Source organism: Artemia sp. Qi Xiang Cuo, chromosome 5 (genome assembly GCF_049724085.1).
Source record: "Artemia sp. Qi Xiang Cuo chromosome 5, ASM4972408v1, whole genome shotgun sequence".
Lineage (NCBI taxonomy): Eukaryota > Metazoa > Arthropoda > Branchiopoda > Anostraca > Artemiidae > Artemia > Artemia sp. Qi Xiang Cuo.
This window is the reverse complement of record NC_142798.1, coordinates 62,821,073-62,841,272: the sequence shown is the minus strand read 5'-3', so window position 1 is coordinate 62,841,272 and position 20,200 is coordinate 62,821,073. Positions and strand designations below refer to the sequence as shown.

Genomic DNA, 20,200 nt, shown 5'->3' with positions numbered 1-20,200 from the left:
AATGGGTATCAAGCCATTCCAACCACTGCTACGGCCTGATACAAAATCTTTCAGCTTTCTTTGAATATTTTCGAGAGTCATTCAAAATTTTGAAACTCCTTGCCAGGAAAAAAATGACAAGCGAATGAAATATGGGCAATCTTTCTTACATGTACCTCCTGTAAATAGTAGCAGCAGAGAATTTACTCAAACTGCTGAAGCAAATCAAAATTTTTGCACGCAATGCGTTTAATCCTCATAATGTTTTTTAAGTTTACAAAATATTCTTAAACTATTCTCAGAAACATAATAGATAGAGTTTTAAATTAGCCAATTTTCTACTCTCTAGTATTCATCACAGGACCAGTGGTCATGGACTCTTAGAAGCAACCTTCCACTAAATGCAATCATTTCACACACAACTTTTAAATCCACGAACTATTCGTCAATCATTCAAAGAACTACCAAGGATAAAATGTCACATTAGAACCTTAAGATTAGAATCAAATGAAACGTTTCGTTGTTTAATGGATTAGTGGCTGCCCCTCTGGAACCCCAACTTTTCTCGATGAAGTCTTATATTGTGTTTTATATCGTAAGGTTGTGCTGGAGCAGTCATTCTTAAGAAATTGAGGTAAAAAGTACAAGATTTAGCATAATGAGTGGGGGTCAGGAGGAGGCTGCCGCTAAACTACAAAAAGTGTGTAGTGGTGTAAGATTACTTTTTATTTCACACCAACAGCCATCTTTTCGAGCTATAGTTCTTAAAGAGCTGAGAGACACAGTGAAACTTTAGCGTGAGGAGCAGGGGGTTCAGCTGGCACCTTCACGTACGGAATAATTTCTGTTCGTTTTAGTGTTCAATATTGCTCCTTATTTGTTTTTTAAACAAGTTAAAAAAAATTATAATTTAATTTTCGATCGTTTTTCGAATCATGCCCATACCTATCCAAAACATAATGGAGGCTACCGCCCCCCTCCCAACTGTGTTCTATTAAGTTGTATAGAGCCATGCTTTTAAGTTGATTGGAAGTATCCCATTTTATTAGAGTAAACATTTCATGAGGATTAACACAATTTCTCTGGCACTTAATTTCTTTCATGAAATAACAAGTGAAAAAGCGACCGTGTGCATTGAAAAAATAATAAATAATTAAATAAGTGGCAAAAGATTAGCTAGGATAAATCTGAAAATAAAGTTCAATTAATCAATAAAAGAAAATAGTTGTAAAACTGAGCTCCTTCTTCCGTAAAACTTCGGAAACCAAGGACTTGTTTCAAGTTATAATCAAGCTATAATTAACATTTTTGCTATAGGTACATTTTTGAAGAACGGCTAAAGTCATGTCTGAACATTACATTGTTTGTTTTTAATCTTTACATCCGAATTATTGCAGATACACCATATCATTCGTCTATAGACGTAATGGTGACTTGAGCTGAAATTAATACCAGTACAACGATGGCGATTGCTTTGTCGTTTCTATGGAGCGCTGCTTACTTAATAGGTTTAGGTTGATATGTCTCATCATTTTCATAATTGTGTTTAACTGTTGCTGAAGCAGATATGACAGTAGAACTCTGAAACCCGTCGTCGTTGGTATGTCTTTTTAAAACCTGACGCTTATAAGTGCCCTTTCCACCTTTTCATCTTGTTTACGTTTGTTTATTTTTTTCCTCATTTTGACAACATTGTCGTTGTCTTTCTCGTAGTGCCTTTTTTCTTTCAGCTACTGTTTTTGCTCGACTTTCAAATCTTTGCGTCTCTCCAAGTTTCTCCCTTCGATTTTGTGAAATCGAAATGCATGAATCTAGTATCTTCGCAACCTAAAGGCTATTTTTGACGCCGTCGCTCTTTACTAAGATATTCAAAGTTGTAGCGACAGCTGCAACCTAGTAAAGAACAAACCACAGCCATTTTTTTTTTATAGAAAACCGTTTTATGAGGAGAAATTACCAACTGGAGTTGATTCAGGAATGATAACTATGATTTCGGTTAATCCCTTTTTGCCTAAGGGATGATCATGAGGACGAAGTTTTATGAACTAGGGGTGGTTATTAATTTTGAATAGGTTAGGATTATGTGCTTGAACCTCTGTTATTGCAATTACATCAATTTTATGCATATGTATATGAGGCATCACTCAGCTCTCTTCATTTTGGAATCGTTAAGCTCTTATATTTGTCTCTTTGACGCGAAAATAGACTTGGTGTGGCGTGGAAAAGTCATTTTGACAACCTGGATGCATGTAATGTCTTTTGATTTAGTTCAATATCCTCCTCAACATCCCTGAAAGTTTCAGCTTAATATCACTCAAAAAGGCTACTAGATCCCAGAATATGCGATCGAATGAATCCTCTCTTAGCTTATTACGATGCGTTCAGCGTTATGTATTTAGAAAAAAAAGTCCGTGACTCCTCCCCATTATTCAACGGCCCTAAAAAAAATCGCTCCCCTACCCTTTACCGCTACACCCCCCCCCCCCTCGGTGTCACTAAGCCCAATTATATTAGATCCAAGTTTTGAGATACTTGTTTTGATTAAAAACTTTAAAAGTTTTAATAAGTATCAGTCCGGGTTCAACACAACCCACATTATGATCATAAATTATATAAATTAGCCATTGTTAACATATTACTTTTGGTACAAAAACTCTTAAAATTGTTTGGTACGCCTAGATTCCCAGAGTTTCAAAAGTATGTAATCTGGAAACGGCACGAGCACCTGAGCGATAGAGATAGCATTTTGATTTTGTTTAATATCCATCTCAGTATGTCCTGAAAGTTTCAACTCAATACCTTTAGCTATTCCTGAAGTATACGTACCTTAGATACGTCCTTTTCAAAAATTAATGAACGCAGTTTATATCCCTTAGCCGTTACTAAGATTTTGCAGACACGCCCTGTTCACAACTTGGATTCACATCGTGTCTTTTGAATCGGTTCAACTTCCCCTCAAAATGGCCTGAAAGTTTCAACTTGATATACATGGTACAAAGCACCTTTAGAGTTAGTTCAGCATGCCCAACAAAACACCCTGAAAGTTTCAACGTAAAGCCTCTTAATTGTTCCTAACCTTTTGCAGATACTCCCTTCTGAAAATAAGGATAGACATAGATATATTTTGATTTCATTTTGACATCCCCTCAACATCCCTGAAAGTTTTAACTTAATATCCTTAGTACTTCTTGAAGGATTCCAGACAAACCATTTTTAACTCGTTTCTTATAATCTGAATGCATATGGTGCCTTTTAAATTAGTTCAACCTTCCCTGAAAGTTTCATTTCAACATACTTAGCCTTTTCGGACATCCAGGATCAAACCTACCTTTAATTTCCAATAAGAAAACCTATATGTAAATAATGGGTATATTATATAATATACAGCCCTTGACACAACGGCTGTAGGGTCTTCATTCCTAGGAGCATAGTTATTTAATTTTCGATTGCTGTGAACAAAATCGGTTTCTCAAAATTTTGCTTGGTTTATATATATATATATATATATATATATATATATATATATATATATATATATATATATATATATATATATATATATATATATATATATATATATATATATATATATATATATATATATATATATATATATATATATATATATATATATATATATATATATATATATATATATATATATATATATATATATATATATATATATATATATATATATATATATATATATATATATATATATATATATATTTATAAGGACCCAAGACTATTTTGACTACAATGAAGTTACTGTTTAAACCTCTGCTGTTCGATATAAAGGGCGTTATTTTTAACTGGTAAGCAAAGTCGACTTATCTTTCCATTTTATTTTCACGACTAGCACAAAGTTATTAGACAGATATTTGTGAGAAAGCAAGAACTGGCTAGAATGGAAAAACAAATCCAGGCTGATAGTCAATAGTGTTTCGTACTAGTAGTTTTTTGAACTAAATTCTAATTGTTATACACATGACTTAAAAATAACATGTAATTTTGATTGTTTCCATTACTTTATAACCAATAACTTCAAGAAATGAATAGTATTTTCAGAAACATTGGAGAGTCATAGCTGGGACCCGGCTATCATTGCTATTTTATTGAGAGGAATTGATTAAGACAACACATGCATAGTCAGTTGTCAAATAACTGTCTTATTTGGTCCATATTTATGATAGTTTTTGCAAGTAGGTATTGTAAGCCAGCCTCGCTTTCCATTGGAAATTCGTGATTAGTACGTTTTCTGGTAAAAAATAGCTTGCTCCGAATAACCCCCTTAAGTGGTGGTTACGTTTCCAAGAGTAATTATTAAAGTAAAACAAACTATTATACATTTCAAAATTTTATTTTAAAATGTTAGTGAAGCGTGAATAATAATTAACACAATATTTTAAATTAAATTCGTGGACAATCACGAATAAAAAGGCGTTCCAAAATAATGAAAAGCAGCCGAACGAGTTTGGGCCTAATTTCAGTAATCTTTTTTGTGAACTGGATTACGAACTTGATCACGAACTTGATTATGAACTTGATAAGGACATGATTAAAGTTGTAATATGCACAAAGAACAACTTCTATATGGGATGCAACTGGCAGATCCATTGACTAGATAAATACAATCTGTCAAAGCTTATTTATCAGGTTAGCACTTCTGGTTGGACACTGGTCATTATTACAGCTGGGTTATACCATCATGATGTGGGGTAAAATGCTGGGTTCCTGGTGGAGCTCTATAGGATGGAAAGTTCTTTGGATTTGCATTCTGTGAGAAAAAAGAACCATAGTCTCGATTGACCCTTTTTGGACGCATTAAGGGTGACATGCTTACTTCTGGGTTTTTCGATGCAGACTCTTTGACAGGTGGCCATACCTAGAAATGAATATCATTATTAGTTTTTTGCATCTTACAGAATATGTTTAAAAAAAAGCTGCTTATTCCTGAGGGCTATGGGGGAGGGGGAGGGGGGTGTTTCATGCTCAAAGACATAATTTACAGATCTTTCAACTACCTTGAACAAAATGGCTATCTCAAAATTTTGATTGAATGAGTTTGAGGAAATGGTGGGCGTGGGAGGGGGGCTAGTTACCCTCCAATCACTTTCGACTATTGAAAAGGGCACTTAGGACAGGCAAGGAAAAATATGTAATTCAGGATGACTGTTCAGGGAATGCTTAGGGGCTGGTTCTCACGAACTCCAATAAAATTCTGATTCCCTGTTATCTTGACCTACACCAAACTCAACTCAGAGAAACCAACCCACGAAATTCAAGCTGGCGATAACTCAATCCGGCAAAATCCAACCCGTATAAACCAACGGAAAACTCAGCCAAGAAAAATTCAACTCGCTTATATTTCGGCTGAAGTGATGTAAAAGTCAGCTGATACAAAAATTAGGTTACCAATTATTGCATCGTTGGGGAAGTGGGTAAGGGGACACTATGTTATTGTACACCTTCTTATGAGGACATATCGATATGAAAGATGGATAGAGGACGTACCAGAAGAACTTAATGGGTTTGTGTGGGTAAAAATTTGGAGTTTCAGGGGGGAGGGGTCGATCGGTGATGGAGATGACAGAAACAGTTTTGATGAAAGCATTATCGAAGTTAAAAGTAAGATGCATAAGATTACGATTAAGATAAAATTCTAGATGGTGTTGGAAGCAAGAACAATAGCTCTTCCCCGAACTTCACTGTTGTATTATCGTCAATACCAGCACCGTCATTGCTTCGTTTGGCCAAATTTTGTATCGGTTGAGTTTTGCTGGGTAGAATTTCACGGGTTGTGTTTGACCGTACACGTTGGTTCACAGCTCTTGTGATAATTCTTCCATACACATTGACATTTAGGTAACTTCAAACAAAAAATACTTGGTAATGCTGAATTTTCTTGAGCAGTTTCTGTGAGGAAAGATAGCTAGCTATTAAATTGATTATTGCACTGACAAGAATTTTGTCAGGCTAAATATAAGCAGTTTGACGAAAACTTACAGAGCTTAAACAGCGATTTTAAGCTGGCAGTGGAATGAAAACTCGGCTAATTCCATATTTTTTTAAAGACGGATTTTTATTCTACTACCACTCTCCTTACTTTCTTTCCTAATTTCAAGCCTTGCCTTAATCCCGAAAATTGTTTTTTTTTTTTTATTGGTTAATGGTAATAAGGATTCATCCCAGTCAAGGACACCAATTGAGGGACGGGGTTCAATTTTGAAGTATCTTTTTGGCTATCTTCACTGAGAAAAATTGAAAAAGGTCGAATAGCTTCCCTATATATCTTTCTTTCAATTTGCATTTTAAAATATGAAAAACGTCCCTGCCCCTCCATCCCTCTACCCTCCAACATTTTCGTGTGTTTAGCCCCTGGGTATAATTTAAAGCTGGCTCTAATTTAAGGCTTTCTGTTGGCTAGCATTATATCTTTGTCACCAACAGGGTTATAAGGATGGTGGAACACCTTTCGTCCTGTGCTGTCTGGGCTAAAACAATTTCCAAAAATTTAGAAACTTTTTAAAAATATTACAACTCACCTACTTTAAAACTGATCTTTTGCATTGTCTTGCTTTGAAGTTGAAATTCTCACCTCATTAAAAATGTATTTACTTTTCGTTTGAGGAGTAGCATTTGTGGACCAGCAGTGCCAATTCACGAAAATACAGGGGGAGGCAAGGATTTTTCTTTTCGACATTTTTTTGTATTGAAGATGCAAAAAAAAAAACATTGAGCAAACATACCTAAAACAGGGGGTAGCGGTGACTTCGCGGTAATTTTCAAAGTCTAGGGGAGGGGGGGGCAATTGCGAGGATGAGCAATAATCAAGACTTTCTGTTAATATTCTCCAGGCAGCTGAGACATGGTTTTGTAGTATTCTATTTATTATGTCATTATTGCTTATTGAAATATTTTGACGCCAAGTAAAATTCCTTTGACAAGACGCCGGGAAATGAAATTACTTGAAATACTTCAAATCACTTGAAACACCAGGGTTACTTTGTAGTGTGATAAGTTGTGGTCTAGACTATCTGGTGTTTTCGTATATGTATGTTGACTTTCTCTTGTCAAATTTCCCGTATTGACTCGAAAGAGTTGAAAAGCGCCTCTATCTTGGGGTTCTTGGAAAAGCTGGCATTAGTTATAATAAAAAATCCTAGTTTTAATAATTAAAGAATGAAAGAAGCTCACATATAACTTTCTTAGGAATCTTGGAAGTAGTGGATTTAAAATTCGTTTAAAATTCGGGGTGCATTCGTTTTTGATTTTCTTAAATAGAGTCAAAAGAAGAATGAAAATTTCAAATCAGGTGAATGAAATGGTTATGGGGAAGGAGTGGGGTTAGCTTTGTCGGCCATGTTTTTATGACAGGGACCGCGTAATTATCATGCCGTTTATGGAAGGATTAAAGCTGTTTCATATTTCTTTTTAGGATAAGCTATAATCATTATTTGAAATTAAAGTGAAAAGATTGATAAGAAATTATACATCGTAGTCCATTCTGACTTCTTTAAATTTCTTTGGACTTTCTTTATCCCCTTTCTACTTTCTTAGTCCCTTCTAGCCAAATCCTAGTTTATGGGGGAGGAGTGTGGTTAGCTATATCAGCCCTGTTGGTATGAAAGGGACGGCATAATTATCATGCCGTTTATGGAAGGATTAAAGCTGTTTCATATTTCTTTTTAGGATAAGCTATAGTTATTATTTAAAATGAACATGAAAATACTGGTAGGAAACTAAATATCGTAGATCCTTCCAACTTCCTTTAGTTTCTTTGAACTTGCTTTAGCCCCTTTCTACTTTATTAGTCTTTTTTGGCTTTATTTACTCCATTTGAACTTCCTTAAATCTGTTCTAACTTCCTCCTTTGGTCGCTTCTGACTTTCTTAGCCCTTTTTGCAAGGTTTTTGGTCTCCTGTAGCCAGCTTTAGTCCCATCCGACTTCCTTTAGCCCATTCCAATTTTCAGCTTCTGACTTTATTTTCTTCGTTTGGACTTGCTTTAGTGCATTTTTACTCTTTCAACTTTGTTGCTTCCTTTGATCCTCATTTAGCCCCTTAAGGCTTTCTTATTCCCTTCTGACTTTCTTTGACCCCTTCAACTTCCTTTCCTCCTTTCTGACTCTCCAAGCTTTGTTTGATCTCTTTGTGCTTCCTTTTGTACCTTCCGTCGTCCATAGTATGAACTGACTTGCTATAATTTCTTCCGCGTGTCTTAGTCTCTTCTATCTTTATTAGTTCCTTCCTATTTCTTTTAACCCCTTTTGACTTTATTTTCTTCATTTGGACTTGCTTTAGTCCTTTTTGACCTTCTCAGCTTTCTTTGGTCCCTTGGAGCTTCGTTTCATGCCTTCCGACATTTGTTATCCCTTCCAAACTTCTTTTGTCCCTTTGACTTCCTTTCTTCCATTTCGATGTTATAATTTTGACTAAAGTTCTGGATCTGGTCCACCCTCCTCTAGTCCCTTCTGACTTTTTTAGCACCCTCTGACTTTATTCACTCCGTTCGGACTTTCTTAAGTCTTTTGATCCTCTCAACTTTGTTCGGTCCTTTTGATCTTTCGTCAGTCCCTTCATTACTAGACCATTCCTAATTCCTTTAGTCCCTTTGACTTCCTTTTGTGGTTTCCGACATTCAAATATGAAATGCCTAAAATTTTGTGTTTTAACCACCAAGGCCCCCCCCCCCCATGATTTTTATGGCACCTATAATTTCACAATTACACGATATGATCCCTCCTCCCACTTATGATTACAATTCAATAAAGATAAAACGAAAAGAAGAATTTCAGACTAAATAAAAAATGGGGTAATGATATTTTTCGGGGCAAGGGAATATAATTCTAGGTGGATAAATATAAAACGAAATTAAAATATATATTTTTTCTGCCTAAAAAAGCGCAATTTTCTAAGCTTTTGTCCAGTGACATCCAGTGCATGGGACTAATTATTGTGTCGGGTTAAAAGAAAGCTCTAAAGTCTCAGGAGTAAAGTTTAAAATAAAAATAGAGTTAAAAATCAAACAGGTGACGGAATTTTTATCAAAATAAATTTAGATTCCTAGTCAAAAACTTGTTTTTGCTGAGAAATTTGCTGAAAAAAGGTGGACCGGAACAAAAATTCATTTAGTATTATGATTTCTCAAACAATTTAATCGGACCTTGTTGCTAAGAAATCAACGGAAATGATTTAAGATAATTTTTGTTTTCCGGCGTCTTGTCAAAGGAATTAGATATGGCGTCAAGATATTTCACTAAGCAAAAATGACAGAGTATATAGAATACTACAAAACCTTATTAAAGCAGCCTGAAGAATTTTAAAAGAATGCAAGGCCGTATCCAGGGCGGGGGTTTTCTGTGGGGAGAGAAGTTTTCAGGAGTGAACTTTCCAGGAGAAATTTTATATTGGGGGGATTTAACAGAATTCCTATACGAAATTCTTTTTATTTGTCTTACTCTCTTTTTGTCGACTCAATTGTACATGGGGAGATGTTTTGGGGAAATCGTCGTGAGAAATTTTCTGCGGAAGCAACTTCCCACTGGAGGGGGGGGGGATTCCAGTAAAAAATTCCATAGAAGGGGGATTTCCGGAGTGACTGGAAACATGATTAGAAATTAAAGTATTTTTCAAATTAAAGCAGAGTTTTTCAGGTGGGATTTTCCACAAGAAATTTTATGGAGGGGGGGGATTTCAGCGGGGATGAAATTATCTGGAGGAAATTTTACGGGGGGGGGGGGGAGAGAATATTTTACATGGGAGGAAACTTCCACAGTCGAGTATCCAGTGAGGAGAGTGAATTTTTCATGGAGAGGGAGCCAGATTTACCGTAATTATTTGAAAAACGATCAAAAATCTAAATAAAAAAATAAGTTTTTTTTCAACTGAAAGTAAGGAGCTACATTAAAACTCAAAACCAACAGAAATTATTCTGCATATGAGGAAGTTGCCCTCCTCCGCAATACCTTGTTCTTTAAGATATCGAGGAGGGGGCTATCCCTTCATGTACGGAATAATTTTTTTTCGTTTTGAGTTTTAATGTTGATCCTTACTTTCAGTTGAAAAAAAATTATTTGATTGAACTAAAGGAATAAACAACAAATTAACAAAACAAAACAAAACAAAAAATCACCCAAGTTGTTTGGTTGTACGAAGCGAAATAAAAAAGCATATCAAAGTTTTAGATAGATGGGAAAAAACCTGGAAGAGAAAAATAAACACAAAAGATTGAAAGAAGAGAATAGATTGGGTAGTGCCACGGCAAAAAAAGTAGAGAGTATAGAAATTTAAAAAAATAAGTTAATAAATTCGTATTTTTTTTTAAATTGGTGATTTTTCTTTTCTGAATCATAGCTCCGGTAGCGGCTGAGATTTTCTGGCAACGATTGGACATGGATTATCTTTGTAGCTTGCCTGTTTAAATGCCTAGAATTTCCTGCCTAATTCAATTTGGAAAGCAGTAGCATCAATTCACGCAAATGTAGGGGGGCAAAGATTTTTTTTTGATTGTTTAATGAAAATAAAACAAAATTAGATACAAAAAAGGTACAAAAAAGTCAGCCCAATTGATGCCCCTGTACAAAAACTGTTTTTAATCTAACGTTTTGGGTATATTTCTTATAATTTATGTTTTCTATGAAATGTCTATCACATCCAAAGGATTGGAGCAATTTTCGCTGCAAGACAAATAAAAAAGGTTTCTTTTCCCTTCAAATAACTGGAAGTGTTTCCTTTCTCTTTTTGTTTTGGCCAATCCTGCAAATTTCATAAATGACTTTCAGGCGTTTCATTAATTAAAAGGAAAGAAGTATTGTACAGTAAAATTAAACTTCCTTATTTCTTGTATATTTTCATAAGTAAAAATACCTGACTTGTGATTACATTAAGTTTTGAAAAAACTAAACAAGACTTTAAAAAGTGCTACCAAACCTGATCTCCAGTTTTTCGTGAGATGTTGACGGTTTTGACAATCGGATGTGACGGAACAACTGGGGATGGTGATTGGTTTAAAGGAGCTTCATCTCGAAGTGGATGTGACATGAGCTGAGGAGGCACGGGGCTTTCATTAGCCGAACCACGGTCGTTCGAATAATCGATATTATTACCATCCAAAAATTAATGAATTAAATTTTCTCTATAAACTATAGTCATTCCAACATTCGGAGCCTTAAATGTAAACTGACATGGTTGCCATGTGTGACACTTTTGGTGCTTTTTGACTTTTGGTGACGCCGCTTGGTGCTTTTGTCTGTAGATGACAGCAATATGGGAAAAAGTAACACCTTTTCTTACAAATTACACTTTTTGGGCCAAAAACTGAACTTTTTTTGGTCCAACTTATTAAAGTTACCAGTGCTTAACTTTCTGGGTGAATCAAGTTTGAACGCAGTAATCTGTATACAGGGCAATGGAATGATAAGAGAATAAGCCCTATTGGTTGTTTAATGGTATTTAGCAGTAGAAGTAGTACGTCAGTCGGGTATCAAAAGGACGTATCTCCATTATTGTAAATCCTTAGAAGAGCAAAAAAACACGCCACTTTTTTATTTCCCCTCCGATAAACATAAAGAAAACAGATTGATATGTATTGCTTTACATATCGATCTCTTTTTGTTTCACGGGCATCAGTGGGGAGATAAAAAAAAGTTGTGAAGTTTTTTTGCTCTTCTGAAAATTTACGATTATGGAGATACGTCCGTTTGATACCCGACTGACGGTAGTAAAGCATAAAAAATGCACACGACTTCTATTTATATACAGTTTCTGACCACAAAGTAAAATATCAAAACTTGATAAAAAAAAAATAAAACTACTATTCTAAGTTACTACAAACTTTTCCATCGACAGTTACTAATACGATTTTTCTCCCCAATAATTCTTAATAAGCTTTGACTTCCTAATAATTCATTATAATAATCCATGTGCATGCAAAGACACACGTATAGCACATAGTTGGCAATGCCACAGTAGGCAACAGGTTAATGAGCTACTAGTGACCTCACAAAAAATGTTTTAGTTGGGATTTCTAACGAGTCATTAAGAAACACTTCGTCTTTATCGAAACATCTTTCACTACTTATAGTTTTTCATAACGTAGATACCAAAAACGCCTTCAGTGCTCTTCTGTAATTATTTGTTTTCTACCATTTCTCGTGTTTATTCCACTTTATGATTATTTTTCACTGGTTCCTTCATGCTTTGTCGTCTTTGTTATTTGTTGTGCCGTATGTTCTGCCAGCCTGCTATAGATCAAAGAGAATTCAAAGTAAAACAAAAGAAGACACTTCACGCCATTGGGCGAGATGACTATTAGCACAGCTGATTTTCCGACTTCCTTGAAATTTATTGGCATTATACAGCTGCAAGTTTATCTCCATTTGATTAGGTTTGCAGCAATTTTGAAAAGCAGATTTCCAAATACGTCATTTCATTTTCTTTTTCAGGGAACAAAATTTGGTGACGATAGTCGTCCAATGCGTGAAATATCGATTGTCTTGCAATAGTAAAGTTCCAAAAATAAAATTTCGTCGTTAAGAACTCAGTGCCTGAGGAAATAGAAAATATTGTTTCTATACTAGAAAACGCACAAAAAGGGTGAATTTTGTCATCTTCTCAACATTTTTTTGTCATATAAGTGCATACAGACGTCGTACTTTGATAAAAATGGAATCGAATGGTCTATCCTATCCTTTGTAATACCTCTGATTGTTCTCAAAATGCATAGGGGTTTCTTAACCCTCTATATTGTGCGATATTTTCTTTATTTGCTTGTAACAATAATTGAAAATTTGAGTCTTGTTCAGAATTATTTTTCTTGTGCCTAAAAAACAAATCAGAAAAATGAAAGATTCAGTTTGCTTTTTTTTTCATACATATAAAAACTGAATGTCCTAATAGATACAAATTAGATAACCCATGTAAGCTAGCAGAATATTTATGATGAGTCTTATTTGATAGGAATTTTGTCGGTACTTGTTAATGAAACGAAACACACTCAAGAATTACGCGTAGGTTAGATCTCAGAAAACCGGTTTCATAGCCACAGGGGCGAATCTCCAGCATTTTTATTGGGGGGGGGGGCAAGATGGTTCCATATCTGGATAGTCAAAGGGCATGGGATGTATAATATTTTTTTCTACACATTATTCGGGGGGCACCGGCCCCCCCTGCCACCCCCAAACGACGCCCCTGCATAGCCACAAATACAAGTGAGGGGTGATAGAATGCATTGGCTTTGTATAATTTGGGCTATATTTTTGCAATTTAGGGGGGAGGGGTGGGGGTTAGGTTAGGTTATTTTAGGCTAGGGGCACTGTCCAAATACTTTAACCCCACCCCACCTCTTAATGTGCAAATATATAGCCCAAATTATATTATTATGTAAACTAAAGGTTTTATTTCATTAGGATTAACCTAACTTCACTTCTTGAGTGTTTCGTTTCATTAACAAGTACCCTTCTGTCCTATTAGATAGTTTTTTTTTAGTTAGATTAATAATATATATATACTTTTTGGTTCCTTATATGTTTGTTCTATAGCTTAATTACATTTCAATTATACGGAAAATTATCTCATACGAGGCGTTATATTCATATTCATAATTATTGTATTCACAATATTTTGTTTCTCCTCATCATAATTTCTCTCTTCACCCATTATATAGATATTGCGTTGGGGATTTGGTTATTTTACTGGGTATTGACCCTAATGTTTTTTCAGAATTCTTCCTCAGCTATAAAAATTGCTTAATTCTTTCTTATATTCTATAAGAACAATGTCATTATATTGTCTTTTTGAAAAATCTTAACAACTGGCTTCTATTGTCGCCTGAAACAGAACTCCTAAGCTTCTAAACTTTCTACAGTATGTTTTTCTTCTTCTTTTTCTTACAATGGTGCCTTCGGCTGCCTTCTGACAAAGGCTAGCACATTCATCTTCTAGGTGTTCGAGAAAATCTTTCACTTACGGAACGGAAGAAATAGATGAAGATGTTCAAGTTCGTCAACCAAATTTTCTGAATTCTGTTTTTTTTTCACCGTTGCCGCTATGTTTTCTGCTGGACGTAGGTACTAGGTTTTCCAACTCAAGAATGTGCGTGCTCAGCTTTAGTTGGGGAAAACTGATTAAATCTCTTTTTAACCCTGTAGATGCTAAGTTTTATTTCCAAAACCAAAGCAGGTAGAAAAATTCTGACTTCCATAAAGCAGGTTCCAAGTCTGACTTCCAAAAATTAGACTGGCCATGTCAAGAGGAAGGAAGGTCCATCTTTAATCAAAATCAAATCTTGAAGCCAAGTTTTAGCATAATAACTGCCTTACTAACAACGATACAGTTGCATAACAAAAGTTGATTGTCCCAGAAAAGGCAAGACTCCCACCCAATAATAAAATTTAATTTTCAAAGTACAAATCAACAGGTTTAGAAATTTTGAAGCAAATGCATACCAAGTATGGTAAGGCTAAATGACAACACCCATGAGGCACATAGCTATACAATTGGTTTTCATACCTTTTCACAGTGGCGAAATTCGATTATTTTAAGTTATAATTTGCATTTAAACAATTGCATTTTAAATGAGAAACAGCAGCCCAGAAGCAGTTTTACCACATGGGCACAGTTGCGCCATTTGAATGCGATTAAATTCATCACATCAACACATTCTTTAAAGCAATTATTTTTTGGAGAATTGCGCCTTAGGTGTAAATTTGGAAAATAACAGAAGTTTTTGGAACATGTTCACATTTATGACACATCTATCTTATACCAAGAACGGACGACACTGCTCAGAAACAATGTTCGACCTTTATTTTTTGAAAATATATTTTTTTTTTTACAGTAAATATAAAGATTAATAAGAATATTTACCGCATCAAAATTTTAACATTGAGGTCACAACACCCACGGTTGTAATTAAGTGCTTATGCACGAAAGGACGTTCAGCTTTTTATATCAATAGATTCTAATCAAATGCACATACAAATGATGCATAGATCAACAGCTAACAAGACTAATAGGTCAACTGATAAAACAAATAGCTACGCTTAATCTAGTTTCGATGGTTGCAATTACTTATAAGGTATCATTAGGAAAATTACTTTATTTTTACCCTATGCCTTTCATTTTTGCTTAACTGAAAAGAACCTTAATTACCTTAATACTTAATTAACAGTTACTACAGTAGAGTAGCTTTGGGGCCATCCTCTGGAATAGGAGGATTGAAGTTCAGGTCACTTTGTAGTAACGATCTCAACTCAACGAAACGATGCCAATCGGATTACGGACAGTAATATTTATGGTTTGTTTAAAGTAAAAATTTATTTTCGCTATTAATTTTGGAATTAAATTTCATATCTGGGGACCCCGCTGCCTGATTTCTTTTTGTTTTACTTTATTAAATAATAAGTCTGTATTCAATAAGCGACAAAAGTGGTCTTTTGAAATGCTGCAATACTACTATTAATAGACTTTAGGAGCAAGACTTGAGAAGTTTTCCTGTTCATTATTAATTCCCATGGATTCTTTGAGACATTGCAGCTGCCGCTTCAACCACGATTTTTAATTAATGCAGATAACGTGTATTGCACACTGGAAAAAGTTTTCGGCTTTATCTTAGCAGAACTAATGAAAAACGAGCTACCTTGTCATTATTACCAAGAATACCCTTTAAAGTATTTTACAATAACGTCATTTATGGTTGTGACCTATGGTTATAACGTCATTCATCATCTTGTATACGAAAATGCAATTTTTTCAAAAGAATGATTTTATTGCAAGTATTGTGTTTGTTACTTACAAAAGGTACAAAATGTAGCAAATCCCTTTAAAATGTACCCTTAGACGGCTCTCTATGATATGCCAGTGCCCCGTTAGCAACAGAGGAAAAAAAAATAGAAAATAGATGCTTCCAATGCAAAAAGTGATTTTTCTTGTTGTTCAAACCAATATATTTTCCTGGCTATTTAAGCCAAGGGATTCCAAGTTTTCTGATTAAGGTTTTCAGCTAAGTTAATTTTAATGGTGTACTTTTTGTTTCGACACAACACCTCTTTTAGGGCCTTCAATCTATTTTTGGTTACTATTGGCCGTGTTCGTCTTTTACTAGATTGGAACTACCGCTGCAGCTAGGATAAGGAAGCTGCTAAGTCTTGCTTAAGTTGGTAAGGTATCAGTAATAGGATCCTAGGTGGCTACGACTAAAAAGTGCAAGGTATCAGTGATAGTAGCATATCCCCCGTGTATAACCAACTGATGGAAATAGTATTGATTCAGATGAATTTTACTTAAAGTAAAGAATTGATAGAGTCCCAGGTAGAAAAATGGTATTTTTACTAGGGATTCTAATGCCCAGGTTGCTAAAATGGGGATAGATCGTATCTTAGTCTAAGTAAATTTGTTGTAGGAAAAGAAAATAGTAACTGTTATAGACGGCTATAATTTTGTAGGTACAACAATTTAGTTATAACCAAAACAGTATTCGGTCAAAAAAAGGCCCATAAATTAACATGTTATTCACACGATGGTAAGACAGTAAACCTTATTGATTATGTTATTATAAACCGAAGACTGACAGGATCGATACAAGATACTAGGGTATATAGGAGTGCTGTTTATGATGTTAAAAGCAAAGATCACCACCAAGTAGTGCCTAGGTTTAATCTAAAGCTGAAATTTAGGAATGGTAACTACCTTCCGGAAAGTTCTGATGTTGGTACACTCTGTGATGAAAATTTAAGGGAAAGTTTCCAGGAGCAGTTGAATACATAATTAGGGAGTCTAAAATTTCACAATGTTGAAGATGCATGGAATAAATTTAGGAATACAGTTTGCGAGGTAGCAGTTTACGAAGTAGTGAAGAAGCTCTTTACTTAAGCAGCGCTATTACGCTACCTATGAATCAAATGAATAAAATGCTAAGAAATTATTTTCAAATTTATCTGAATTTATGTAGCCATTTTCCTTTTTTTGTCTTGCATGCGTAAACACTGAGTTAGTCGAATTGGTTCCAAGAAAAAGACTCATCAATAGAAAATTTTCCGAAACGAAGTTAAGCATCAATCAAGGGCTTTGACGCTAAAACCTACAAAATAATTGTTCTAATCAATTCATGTAAGAGGCCACTGACTTTTAGAAATCACTTGCACCGGCTGGTGCGTGCGAACCGCGGCAAAAGCGTAGCACGCGTGGCGAAAATATGCACACGTGGTACCCTGAGGTGTAAACTGGGTAGCAAAAGGTTGGCAAATCTTCTTAATGGCTAAAATATAAACAGTGTTTAAGGGATCATGAACCCCTCTTATTTGCAAGGGATGAGGAAAGCGATTTCTACGCGAAATACACAAACTTTAGGATACAACAAAGAACTCTCTTCACAGCTTATCGTAAAAGTAATCTGCAGCAACAATAACAGAGGCATGTACCCAGAAATTTGGGATGTGCACCTTAAAGGGCCAAAATTAGAAACAAAATAAAAGGCAAAAGAAAAAAAAAACAATATTTAAAATCACCAAAACCTTGACCACTGAGGTAAGGGTACGGGACAGAGGCCACCTATTTTTCATGTTCCCAGTTTATAGGTACTCATTCTTTTGGTGGGGGAGGGGGGAGGGTAAGAAGACGTGTAGTAGGTTTTTCAAACCTGTTCATTTCCTTCGTCGTTATTGTTATCATATTCTAAACAATCTTTATCAGGTGTTTCAACCGTCACTTCCTGGGGAATTTCTTCCATCTGTTCTATAATGTTTTCTTCATTGCTGCCTTCACCTTCTTCTTGAATAGGTTCCTCATCGGTAACAACTTCCTCGCTATCTGAATAGCCATCGTTGGATAATCTTTGTTTTTCCTCAGCACCATCGTAGCTAAAATCACTTATATTTTCCATCACAATTTCAGACCTAAACTAAATCTGGGATATCTAGACTCTCTTTTCAATTATTGAGGCATCTCGGCATATTATCCATGGCATAAAATCTGCCAGACGTGAATTTCCTCGTGTCACCCACGCGAAGAACCTTTTTGATGATTGACGAGATACTTGAAAGAGCAAATATTAATTTTTAGATCATGGCAAAACTCCATAAGGTTGACAGCTATGATAGTGTGGCAGCATGTCTTATAAAAGAGACATAGAAAAACCTTAAACTTGCGCATTTATTACTTTTAGACACATCATCAAGCCATGATAAAGAACGACTTTCGTCGATGGTAACCAAAATTATGAGAAACTTGAGACTTTGATAACAGAGTATACATCACACCAATGTGATATAGTTACCAATTTTGTCAAACTATTGTTAGCAGAAGATTCTTAACAAAACTTTTTACCAGAAGAAAATGCGGATAATTTTAGAAAAAGAAAAAATGCTCCCAAAAATCGCAAGTTAAGAGGGGGGCGTATTTGGATACAGCCATGAGTAAGAGCATCAGAGCCATGAGGGAAGGGCAATGGGTAACTGTCCCTTGGCAAAAAGTAAATCAATATAAAACTTCCCTTTGAAACCCATGTTTAATCACCCATGTTTGTCCTGAAAGCTACTTAGAACTAAGTTGTTTTCATTTTAATGAATATATTACTACCTATCAACACATCTAAAGTGCTTCTATTTACACCCATTCATTGGTAACTTGCCTCCTCCCTTAAAAATTTCTCGGTGGCGTCCTTGGGTAGCACCTTCAAATCTAAGGCAATTTCTGTTCGTTCTAAGTTATAACTTTCCTCTTTATACTAACCTGGAAAAACTTGATTACTTTAAAATGTAATCAAGGACTTCCTTGATTCAGGATTTTAAAATTTGAATGACCGACAGCTCTTCCTGACCGCCAGGGTTAAGGTAAAGGAAGTACACTGTTCTGAAATCGTTTTGTTTTGAGTTATAAGCGAAGAATGGTGGGCAAAAGAAGAAGAGGTGGACAAAATTTCATACTAGTAGAAAGTTGCTTGTTCCCGTCAAAAATTAAAGAACACACGTTTTTCTTTATGCATAATGTACTACCCACAGGAGAGTCGAAAGTAAAGATGGATTTGAGTGGTAGTAATGGACTATGTAAGCTATGCGAGAAAAAAGAAGAAACGCAATGTCACTTAATGTTAGAACGTGAAAAACAAGAAACAAAAGTAGCAGGGCTGAGAAATTTATTAGCAAGTGCTACAGGTAAAAAAGATGAAGTTAATTTAGAGAAAGCTGTATTCCTAAAAGTAGAGATTGAGGCCTATATAAGGACAATAGTGTACATAGTATCGCTGTTTTGTTATTAAACGTGAAAGCGAAAAGAAAAACAGAAGGAAGATTATGATGTGATAAATCGTGTGGAAACAGAATGGAAAAGGATAAGGATTATGAAGTGTAAGAGAATTGAGGACGTGTTTGGTCTAAAGTAGAAGGGAATATTTTTTGTGTCTTGGTGGGTAAGGATGTGTTGGTAAAAAAAAAAAATAATAAAAGGAGAATTGAGAAAAAATTATAAGGTTTAAAGGTTTAAGGGTTTATATTTGTATGATTATTGTTTTTTCATTTTGTGGTAGGGATCTAGGTAGAAGATTAGAAAAAGGAGTTTTTAATTTTGGTATAAAAAAAAAATGAAAGATGCAAAATATATTTATGGAATAGTATTAGATTTTAGGTTAAATATTTCGAACTTTTAATGAAGTATTTGATTTTAGTTTGGTTAAAACTTTTGAATTATAATAATTAGCTTCAGGATTTGTTCAGTGTTTTTAAGTTTATACATTAGGTAAGATTTAAACGTAATTGAATATTTAGAATGTATGGGTTTATGATTGAATATAATTTTAGGGAATATAGAAATAATATAGGATTTTGTATCATTTAAATTTTTTTATAGTGTTTAGATTTGAAGTATTTGATACTTCGATTATAGAGTTTAAATTTGAGGTCTTAGATTTGAAGAGTTAGATTTGAATTATTAGAGATTATTTTATGTATTGAGGGAGATACGATTCGCCTGGATTGTGAAATGTTTGATTTTTGGGAAATTTATTTGAGGATTGTTGTAGCTACCCAATAACGCTAGGCCCAGCGAAAACAGAATATGATGAAATATGATCTATTTGAAAAAAAATTGGTGTTATGTTTTTTTTTCGTTTTTTTTTATGTAAATGAAGTGAAAAGTGTTTTAAGAAAATTGAAAGTATTTTAAAGTTCAAAAATGTATATGTATGTAAATTTGTACTTCAATGTTGTATGTTATAGACCTAATGA

General features: G+C 34.7%; 1 protein-coding gene across 4 annotated transcripts in view; it reads right to left on the bottom strand.

Moving 5' to 3' along the window:
* Nucleotides 1–4,323: 4,323 nt before the first annotated feature.
* LOC148952358 (uncharacterized) overlaps nucleotides 4,324–20,200 on the bottom strand; it is a 108,107-nt gene continuing 92,230 nt past the window's right edge. For all 4 annotated transcript variants that reach the window (XM_089088942.1, XM_089088943.1, XM_089088944.1 and 1 more), the window contains 2 exons: nucleotides 10,914–11,094; nucleotides 4,324–4,867 (listed from right to left, as the gene is read on the bottom strand). In XM_089088942.1, the coding sequence (XP_088945068.1) occupies nucleotides 4,670–4,867; nucleotides 10,914–11,094 (379 nt within the window). In that variant the 3' untranslated portion in view covers nucleotides 4,324–4,669. The remainder of the gene's footprint in view (nucleotides 4,868–10,913; nucleotides 11,095–20,200) is intronic.